This window comes from Mustelus asterias, unplaced genomic scaffold (genome assembly GCF_964213995.1).
Source record: "Mustelus asterias unplaced genomic scaffold, sMusAst1.hap1.1 HAP1_SCAFFOLD_2376, whole genome shotgun sequence".
In the NCBI taxonomy this organism is placed as follows: Eukaryota; Metazoa; Chordata; class Chondrichthyes; order Carcharhiniformes; family Triakidae; genus Mustelus; species Mustelus asterias.
In genome coordinates this window covers 46,882-57,556 of record NW_027592321.1, presented here as the reverse complement: position 1 = coordinate 57,556, position 10,675 = coordinate 46,882, and the positions used below count along the sequence as shown (strand labels likewise).

The 10,675-nt window shown below is 45.6% G+C and overlaps 1 protein-coding gene across 1 annotated transcript; it reads right to left on the bottom strand.

Annotated features, from left to right (window-relative positions):
- Window positions 1-327: 327 nt before the first annotated feature.
- On the bottom strand, window positions 328-9,837 carry LOC144489635 (gamma-interferon-inducible lysosomal thiol reductase-like). The gene is made up of 3 exons (XM_078207490.1): window positions 9,652-9,837; window positions 2,115-2,294; window positions 328-453 (listed from the first exon to the last, which is right to left on the bottom strand). The coding sequence occupies exons 1-3, from the start codon at window positions 9,775-9,777 to the stop codon at window positions 343-345; spliced, it is 417 nt and encodes a 138-aa protein (XP_078063616.1). The 5' UTR covers window positions 9,778-9,837; the 3' UTR covers window positions 328-342.
- Window positions 9,838-10,675: the final 838 nt, after the last annotated feature.

The window sequence follows — 10,675 nt, the reverse complement described above, 5'->3', positions numbered from 1 at the left end:
AAGGCCCCAGTAGGAGGCATGAGCGAGGGGGGGGGGAGAGTAACGGTTTATATAGGAACCAGGGCATAAAAGGTGGCAGCGAGGGTATGGCCAAGGTCAGTTATTGCAAAGCATTTCAGTGAACGGGGCCAGAAGGTCAGAAAGTCATTAATATAAGAGTGAAAGTTTCTGCTGAAGAGGGGACAGCACTGAAATTCCTTAGTCAGCCCTTTGGAGGTTTCCAAGCGATGGGTTCAATTTCAGAGGGAGAAGACTTTTCTAATTGAATCACAGAAATTCCGGTTGTTAAGAAAGAGAGAGTGTGAAACTCATTCTCATGGACATTAGGTGTGAAGATTGTCATTAATCACCCCATGTCCTGCTCAGCCCGATACGCACCTCGATCATGTTTCCCATACATTCCTGCTCGCCGTGCTGACATGTGAAAACCCACTTGCCACTTTCATTTTTTTCCTACAAGAGATGGTGACAAAAATGTGAGAATTAACAGAGAACACGGCAGTCAGGAGCCCTCTAGCAAGGTTTGTGTTTGCTTCAGCTTGTAAGGTTCTTTGCCATTGAACCAAAGTCACAACTAAACCTTTTGCTGCATCTTAGTCTCAGTTGTTCATTTTGACAAACCATCTGGGTCCCCATTTAGACAAGTTCTAATGCCTCAGTGCAGAAGCTGAGCTAAAAATAAATCTCATGCACTGAAATGCAGAAGTGGTAAGAGTGGGTTGAACACAGCTGTGCACTGACACAGGGTTAATGCAGCGAATACTCGCATTCGCCATTCTGCTCTGTGTGGTTAGCCAGCACTCCCCAAATCAGCTAAATGTCAGAAGTGAAGAAATTGTGGCCTTCCACTTCTCTCTTCAGTTTGAGATTGAAAATCTAACATTCCATCCCCAATGCTTCTGTTTTTTGCCTCGATCCTTTCTGAATGTTTTCTGTCCTTTATTGAGTGTCCTGGGAACAAACTCCAGTCAATTCCCAATCCCAATCCCTCCCTCATTGCTTCTTTCAAGAGGTGTTCAGCATGATGGAAACCAATCCATCCTTCGGGTCAGGGCAATTTTCCAAGGATGGAGGGTCATCCAGGCAACTGTACGGCCAGCAGAGGGGGAGCAATTAACACCATCCAAACTGTCCCAGGGTTCCATTTATCAGGGAGCACTCAAACAAAACACCTAAAAACTTCCAACCATTCATTAAATATACATCACTATCTCCAGGGACAGGGACAAAGATCCTTCTAGAAGGTTCTCTTTCTGAGTTCCAGTGACACATGATCTGACATCACTGATGATGTATGCTAGCTATTAACATAATAGTTGTTAACTCTTTATACCACAGTCAAGAGGATAGAATTAGAGGATCGTAGGTATCTTTGAATGTAGTAAGGTGGGAGGTGATTACGGAGAGAGCCCGGGGGGGGGGGGGGGGGGGGGGAGGTGGCAGCATGGAGGGATTTGAAAACAAGAGGGAACAGGGGTGATGGGAGAAAAGGACTTAATGTTCATAAAGTCACAGACAGCAGAGTTTTGTCTGGGTTAAGGAGCGCAGAATGTGGGACAGCAGCCAGCTTTGGAATAGTCGAGTTTGAATGAGGATTTGTGAGGAAGATGCAACGAGACAAGGAAAAAGTCAGGTCTTTGTGGTACCTCAAAGGTAACAGGACAGTCACAGGAAAAGAAGCCATTGCAAGTGACTCTCTGGCTGTGATTAGATAAATAAGAATGGAACCAAAATGGGATAAGAATGGGATGATTGGTCTCCACAGTAGACTGAGCATATAGAGTTTGTCCCTAACTTACAAAAATTTAAATCCCACCTTAATTACTGGTAAAGTTTAACCAAGATTTCTGATGAACCCAAGGGTTCTTTTCTTGACTGAATTCAAATTAAACAGAAACTGAAGTTACGAGTTAGTGGAATTGGATCCTGGTTTCCCTCTTCTTTATTGCTTGGCTGAATCTCTTCTTTTCTTCCTCTTCACCCAGTCTACTCATGGTGAGTGCTGCTCACCTGTCTTCATCTCCCTGCCCTTCCCCAACTCTCCTTGGCCAACCTGCCTGATTTCTGACCTCTCCCCTTTGACCTCTGTTACACTTAGTATTGATGTACTTCACCATAGCGTTTCCATATGGGATTAGTGTGACGTTCATGATGTCATTGAGCATCAGCCAGGTGGGAAAAAGCTGCAAGGCCAGGAAGCCGCGACACGCTCCACAGAGACTCTCGTAAAACAAGCTAATCACAACAGGATCAGCATCCCTCTTCAGTTTGAACTCCAAGCACTGATGTTCCACCTGAGAGACAGAGAGAGAATATAGCAGGTATTAGTTCACTATTACATGTCAGCACCCAATGCCTATCCTCCCAGTGTCATTGGGACAAATGTGAATCACAGAACCCACTTCACTCCATTTCCCTGCTGAATATTCTGCAACATCTCCATGATATTGTTTACTTTAGCGCCAGGGGGAACACAATGACGGTTACAGAAAGATCTGTATGAACCCTCCCCCCCCGACTATGAAATCTCCAGTAACAACTACATGGGCGGCATGGTGGCACAGTGGTTAGCACTGCTGCCTCACAGTGTCAGGGACCCGGGTCCAATTCCCGGCTTAGTTACTTGTCTGTGCAGAGTCTGCACGTTCTCCCCGTGTCTGTGTGGGTTTCCTCCGGGTGCTCCGGTTTCCTCCCACAGTCCAAAGTTGTGCTGGTTAGGTTCATTGGCCATGCTAAATTCTCCCTCAGTGTACCCGAACAGGTGCCGGAGTTTGCCTCCACCACCACTGACGGCAGCCGATTCCACTCGCCCACCACCCTCTGTGTGAAAAACTTCCCCCTAACATCTCCCCTGTACCTACCCCCCAGCACCTTAAACCTATGTCCTCTTGTAGCAGCCATTTCCACCCTGGGAAAAAGCCTCTGAGAGTCCACCCGATCTATGCCTCTCAACATCTTATGTACCTCTATCAGGTCTCCTCTCATCCTACGTCTCTCCAAGGAGAAAAGACCGAGCTCCCTCAGCCTATCCTCATAAGGCATGCCACTCAATCCAGGCAACATCCTTGTAAATCTCCTCTGCATCCTTTCAATCTTTTCCACATCCTTCCTGTAATGAGGCAACCAGAACTGAGCACAGTACTCCAAGTGGGGTCTGACGAGGGTCTTATATAGCTGCATCATTATCCCCGGACTCCTAAACTCAATCCCTCGATTGATAAAGGCCTTCTTAACCACCTCCTCCACCTGCGGGGCCGATTTTAGAGTCCTATGGACCCGGACCCCAGGGTCCTTCTGATCCTCTACAGTACTAAGAGTCTTTCCCTTTATATTGTACTCCTTCATCCCATTTGACCTGCCAAAATGGACCACTACGCATTTATCTGGGTTGAAGTCCATCTGCCACTTCTCCGCCCAGTCTTGCATCCTATCTATGTCCCTCTGTAACTTCTGACATCCCTCCAGACTATCCACAACCCCACCAACCTTCGTGCCATCGGCAAACTTACCAACCCATCCCTCCACTTCCTCATCCAGGTCATTTATGAAAATGACAAACAGCAAGGGTCCCAGAACAGATCCCTGGGGCACACCATTGGTGACCGACCTCCATTTAGAAAAAGACCCATCTATACCCACTCTCTGACTCCTTTGGGCAAGCCAGTTCTGGATCCACAGGGCAGCAGCCCCTTGGATCCCATGCCCTCTCACTTTTTCGAGAAGCCTTGCATGGGGGACCTTATCGAATGCCTTGCTAAAATCCATATAAACCACATCTACCGCCTTCCCTTCGTCAATGTGTTTAGTCACATTTTCGAAGAACTCTACCAGGCTCGTAAGGCACGATCTGCCTTTGACAAAGCCATGCTGAGTATTCTTGAGCATACTAAATCTCTCCAAATGCTCATAAATCTTGTCCCTCAGGATCTTCTCCATCAGCTTACCAACCACTGAGGTTAAACTCACCGGTCGGTAATTTTCTGGGCTATCCCTATTCCCCTTCTTGAAAATAGGAACCACATCTGCAATCCTCCGGCACCTCTCCCGTCTCCATCGACGATGCAAAGATCATCGCCAGAGGCTCTGCAATCTCTTCCCTCGCCTCCCACAGTAACCTGGGGTACATCCCATCTGGACCCGGCAACTTATCTATCTTGATGCCATTCAAAGATTCCAGCACAACCTCTTTGTTAAAGTCCACATACTCAATCTTTTCAGTCCACCGCAAGCCCGCAGTACATCCACCCAGGTCCTTCTCCTCTGTGAAAACCGAGGCAAAATACTCATTAAACACCTCTGCCATTTCTACTGGTTCCGTACCGATTTTCCCGCCTTCACCTTTTATAGGCCCTATTCCTTCACATTTGATGACAAGCATATAAAATTACACTTTTATCAAACACCTTTAGGAAATCCACATTCGATACATTTCCCTCTCGACCTTCAATCCAGTTAGTTCAACCTGATGTTCCTTCAGTACACTAGCTTTCTTCAATTGATCCCCATTTGTCAAGTATTGTTACCTTTCATTAGGACATAGAGAACACTGACAGGCCATTCAGCCCATCCAATCCATTCTGGTGTTTATGCTTCTCTCATCTCACCAGGGCAGGACTTACTCAGTTAATGGTAGGGCGATGGGGAGAGTTACAGAACAAAGAGATCTAAGGGTACAGGTTCATAACTCCTTGAAAGTGGAGTCACAGGTGGACAGAGTGGTGAAGGTGGCATTCAGCATGCTTGGTTTCATTGGTCAGAACATTGAATACAGGAGTTGGGACGTCCTGTTGAAGTTGTACAAGACATTGGTAAGGCCATACTTGGAATACTGTGTACAGTTCTGATCACCCTATTATAGAAAGGATATTATTAAACTAGAAAGAGTGCAGAAGAGATTTACTAGGATGCTATTGGGACTTGGTTTGAGTTATAAGGAGAGGCTGGATAGACTGGGACTTTTTTCTCTGGAGTGTAGAAGGCTGAGGGGTGATCTCATAGAGGTCTATAAAATAATGAGAGGCACAGATAAGCTAGATAGTCAATATCTTTTTCCAAAGGTAGGGGAGTCTAAAACTAGAGGGCATAGGTTTAAGGTGAGAGGGGAGAGATACAAAAAGGTCCAGAGAGGCAATTTTCTCACACAGAGGGTGGTGAATGTCTGGAACAAGCTGCCAGAGGTAGTAGTAGAAGCTGGTACAATTTTGTCTTTTAAAAATCATTTAGACAGTTACATGGGAAAGATAGGTATAGATGGATATGGCAATTGGGATTAGCTTAGGGTTTTAAAAGAAAGGGCGGCATGGACAAGTTGGGCCGAAGGGCCTGTTTCCATGCTGTAAACCTCGATGACTATCTTTCTGCATCGTAACCCTCTACCCCCCTCCACATGTGCAGCTTCCTCTGAAAAGCATTTTTCCTGCTCGCTTCAATCATCCGGTAGAAGCGGCTGAGGGGCTTTACTGGTGCATTCTGGGAGAAGTCGGACCAGCAACATTTACCAAGAAGTGGGAAGCAGAATATCTGGTGTCAAGGAGCGGTAAGCCCCAAACACGACATTAGTGTTTCCCTCCCCCCTCTAACCAAAAAAAAAGGCCACTCTGTGACGGCAAAAGTGAAGGTAAGAGTTTTATACATTTTCTCAAATAATTTAATTGGTGCTCGAAATGTCGGTCAGTGGGGTTCAGTGCTGCACTTGTGGGATGTGGGAGATCCGTGACGCTTCCAGCGTCTCGGACGACTATGTCTGCAGGAAGTGCACCCAATTGCAGCTCCTTACAGACCGCATGGATAGGTTGGAGCAGCAGCCGGATGCACTTAGGAGCATGAAGGAGGCGGAAAGCGTCACAGATAGGAGCTTTAGAGACGTGGTCACACCGAAGGTGCAGGTAGATGGATGGGTGACCGTCAGAAGGGGCAGGCAGTCAGTGCAGGAATCCCCTGGGGTCATCTCCCTCTCTAACAACTATACCATTTTGGATACTGTTGTGGGGGGGGGGGATGGCCTATCAGGGGATAACAGCAGCAGCAGCCAGAGCAGTGGTACCACAGCTGGCTAAGCAGGGAAGGACAAAGAGGACTAGAACAATAGTTATAGGGGACTCTATAGTTAGGGGTGCAGATAGGCATTTCTGTGGACGTGAAAGAGACTCCAGGATGGGATGTTGCCTCCCTGGTGCTGGGATCCAGGAAGGCTCTGAACGGACAGAAAGCATTCTGAAGGGAGAGGGTGAACAGCCAGAGGTCATGGTACATATTGGTAGTAACGACATAGGTCGGAAGAGCGATGAGGTCCTGCAGCAGCAGTTTAGGGAGTTAGGTAGAAAGTTAAAATGCAGGACCTCTGGGGTTGTAATCTCAGGATTACTCCCTGTGCCACGTGTCAGTGAGGCTAGGAATAGGAAGATAGTACAGCCCAACACGTGGCTAAACAGCTGGTGTAGGACGGAGGGTTTCAGATATCTGGACCATTGGGGTCTCTTCCGGGGCAGGTGGGACCTGTACAAGAAGGACGGGTTGCATCTAAACAGGAAGGGCATAAATATTCTGGCCGGGAGGTTTGCTAGTGTCACACGAGATGATTTAAACTAGTTTGACAGGGGGGTGAGACCCAAAGCAAAGGTGAATTAGCTGAAGGGGAACCAGAGAGTCGGGCCAGTAAGACTCAGAGAAACAGCAGGCAGGGGGGGATTGCTAATCAAAGAGGGTCTGGTGGACTGAAGTGCATTTGTTTCAGTGCGAGAAGTATAACAGGTAAGGCAGATGAACTTAGAGCTTGGATTAGTACTAGGAACTACGATGTAGTTGCCATTACAGAAACTTGGTTAAGGGAAGGACAGGATTGGCAGCTTAACATTCCAGGATATAGATGTTTCAGGCGTGATAGAGGGGGATGTAAAAGGGGTGGGGGAGTTGCACGACTGGTTAAGGAGAATATCACAGCTGTACTCCGGGAGGACACCTCGGAGGGCTCATACAGCGAGCCAATATGGGTAGAGCTCAGGAATAGGAAAGGTGTAGTCACAATGTTGGGGGTTTACTATAGGCCACCCAAAAGCCAGCGGGAGATAGAGGAACAGATATGTAGGCAGCTTTTGGCAAGGTGTAAAAGTAACAGGGTTGTTGTGGTGGGAGATTTTAATTTCCCCTACATTGACTGGGACTCACTCAGTGCTAGGGACGTGGATGGGATAGAGTTTGTAAGGAGCATCCAGGAGGGCTTCCTGAAACAGTATGTAGATAGTCCAACTAGGGAAGGGGCCATACTGGACCTGGTATTGGGGAATGAGCCCGGCCAGGTGGTCGATGTTTCAGTAGGGGAGCAGTTCGGGAACAGTGACCACAATTCAGTAAGCTTTAAGGTACTGATGGATAAAGATAAGTGTAGTCCTCAAGTTAAGGTGCTAAATCGGAGGAAGGCTAATTACAACAATATTAGGCAGGAACTGAAGAATGTAGATTCGGGGCAGATGTTTGAGGGCAAATCAACATCTGGCATTTGGGAGGCTTTCAAGTGTAAATTGCTAGGGATTCAGGACCGGCACATTCCTGTAAGGATGAAGGATAAATATGGCAAGTTTTGGGAACCTTGAATAACGAGAGATATTGTGAGCCGAGTCAGAGAGATAAAGGAAGCATTTGGTCAAAGCCCAGGAGGCTGGGAACACACGAAGCAAGTGTCCTCTGAGGAGGAGGAAAAAGATTGCATTGACATAGAACCTATCATAATCACTGGCAAGCTCAAAGCACTTCTGACAATGAACCACAGTTGAAAGAAAGAGAGCAACTGATTTATCCAGAGCAACTCCCAACAAATAGCATTGTGTTAATGGCCAATAATCTCTGTATTCCTGATGTTGATTGAGGGATAATTATCACCAAGATCCCAGAGGATAACTTGCCTGCTCTTTTTGGGATAATGGAACACGGAATCTGTTACATGCATCTGAAGGGAAGATGGGATATCAGTTTAACATCTTCTTCTGAAAGGCCGCACTCCTTCCGTAGTGTACTGGAATATAGAATCCCTACAATGCAGAAGGAGGCCATTCGGCCCATCAAATATTCACTTTGACTTTGTGTTGAATTCCTCAGTGGGACTTAAACCAACAACCATGTGAATCAAAGGTCAGAGTGCAAATAATTAAATCATGGCAGACACCATACTTGCTCTTTGCTCCTCTCATTTAACTGGGGCATCTAGCACTAGTTAGTTAACATTTAACTGGGCAGCTGGCACTAGTTAACATTTAAACTAGGGCCCATGCTTTAGCACTAATTACATTAAGAAGAATAAGAATTGGGTTTCAATTTCTCTATTTATTTGAACTTCCTTTAATGCTTGGCCCTGTACTCTCATCATTCTCTAAGTTTCTCTTCTATATAGCGTCTTTGCAAACTACTGTCACATCTACAACCTCCCTTTACTCCCAAATTCTTTCAACGTATTGTTGTCCCAAAACCATCTGCACCTTTCCTGAACCACATGTTCGATTCCCTCCAATCAGATTTCCACCCCTTTGTTAGGACCAAAAGCTGAAAATCAAATTCCATGGACCTGTGGCAATGGTAAACTTTCTCTCCTCATCCTTCTCAACCAGTCTGCAACCTTTGGCATGTTTTGACCAAACCAACTCCTCCAACATCTCTCCACTGTCGACCAACTGGCTGGGACTGCTGTCACCTGCTCCCATCCTTACCTAGATAATCATAGGCAGAGGAACACTTGCAATGCTTTCTCTTTCTGCTCCTGCACCATTACCTCTGGTCTCCCAAGGCTCTCCCTCTTATTTCTGATCTACAACTGACATCAACTGAAAGCACAGCATTAGTTTTCACATTTACGCTGAAGATCCCCAGATCAGCACCACCTCTCTCAATTCCTCCACTGCTGCTAAATTATCTGACTCAATTATCCATGATGTGGAGATGCCGGCGTTGGACTGGGGTAAACACAGTAAGAAGTTTAACAACTCCATGTTAAAGTCCAACAGGTTTATTTGGTAGCAAAAGGTGTGGCTTTTGCTACCAAATAAACCTGTTGGACTTTAACCTGGTGTTGTTAAACTTCTTACTCAATTATCCAACCCACTCCAAACTCTGTTCCCCTGCTACTGAAACCATCCTTCTCATAGGCAATTATTTATCAACCGTGGTGTCAATTTGATTAGCTGATCTTCCAAATCCATACCCACATCATCATTTCTATGTCTGTAGCATTGCCCACTTTTGCCACTGCCTCAGTTCAGCTGTTGCTGAAACTCTCATTGTGTCTTTGCAGATTCTCGATGTGATTCTTCTGGGGTGCTCCACCTCATTCCACTCTCTCTAAACTTGAGGTCATCAAAAATGTTGCTGCTCATCTTTTAACTCAATTTCTGTTCCCCAATCACCATTGGTTCCTGGTCAAGAAATGTTGACTTTAAAAGTCTTGACATGAAAATGACGCCTTGAACAAAATTCACCACAAACTACAGCAACCAATGAGTTATTTCCACAAATCTCAGAACAATAAATTGCTATTTTTGTATGAAATCATTTCAAAAGGAACAAAACAACTTGAAAAAGCATTCTGATTAAATTCCAAGCTAAATACGGCTTTATCATAATTCACAATTTACTGATTTAATCAGTTTTTAAAACTCGGAACCGTACCTGACAGGCAGCTGCAATTTGATACGAGCTGCACCACTGAGTTGGAGGGTAATTGCAGGGTGGTCTCGCACTAACCTCACTCCCTGCCCAGAGCAGCAGGCACAGCAGGGCAGCTACAAACTTCATTCTTCTCAATCAATTTCAAACAAAGCTCAGAGATCCCCCGCAATGCCAGGATATGGAGGTGACTTCCTGTAGCTCTCACATGACTGAGTTGAAGCATTAACCGTTTGGGTGCTGATTCACAGCTCAATCACTGCAGCAGAAAAATCTGACTCATTCTCAACTTCTGTAAAACATTAAAAAAGCAGAAATGAAAACAGGGTCCGTTCAGTTCCCCCCAAACCTCTGACTAAAAACTCTCCTTTTTTTTCTTATTTTAGTCCTTTTAAAATTCCTTTTATTTCAACAAATAATTCTGATTTATTAGTCAAAAAGTCAGCCCATTGAATCAATTGTGCTAAATTACAGAGCAAAATGTCTCCCAATATCTCAAACTCCCACTGTTTGTCATAAACCACATCCTCCAGAATATATTCCAGAATACTCCAATATCCAAAATCCCCAATATCCCCGTATCTGCAGGGCCACTCTATCCTAATCTCTTTCCTGTGTCAATTTCTCCTCTGCCTCTGATACTCATCATTTTGGAGACATACCTGGCACAGAGGAAGATGGTTGTGATGATTGGACATCACTGCAGGAATTCCTCAGGATCATGTCCTCGGCCCAACAATCTTCAGCTGCTTCATCAATGACCTTCCCTCCGTCATAAGGTCAGAAGTGGGGATGTTCACTGATGATGGATGGCACAATGTTCAGCACCATTCGCGACTCCTCAGATACTGAAGCAGCCCATGTCCAAATGCAGCAAGACCTGGACAATATCCAGGCTCGGGCTGATAAGTAGCAAGTAACTTTTGCATAGCACAATTACCAAACAATGAGCATCTTCAACAAGAGGTAATCTAATGATTTCGCCTTGACATACAACAGTATTTCTGTCACTGAATCCCCAACCATC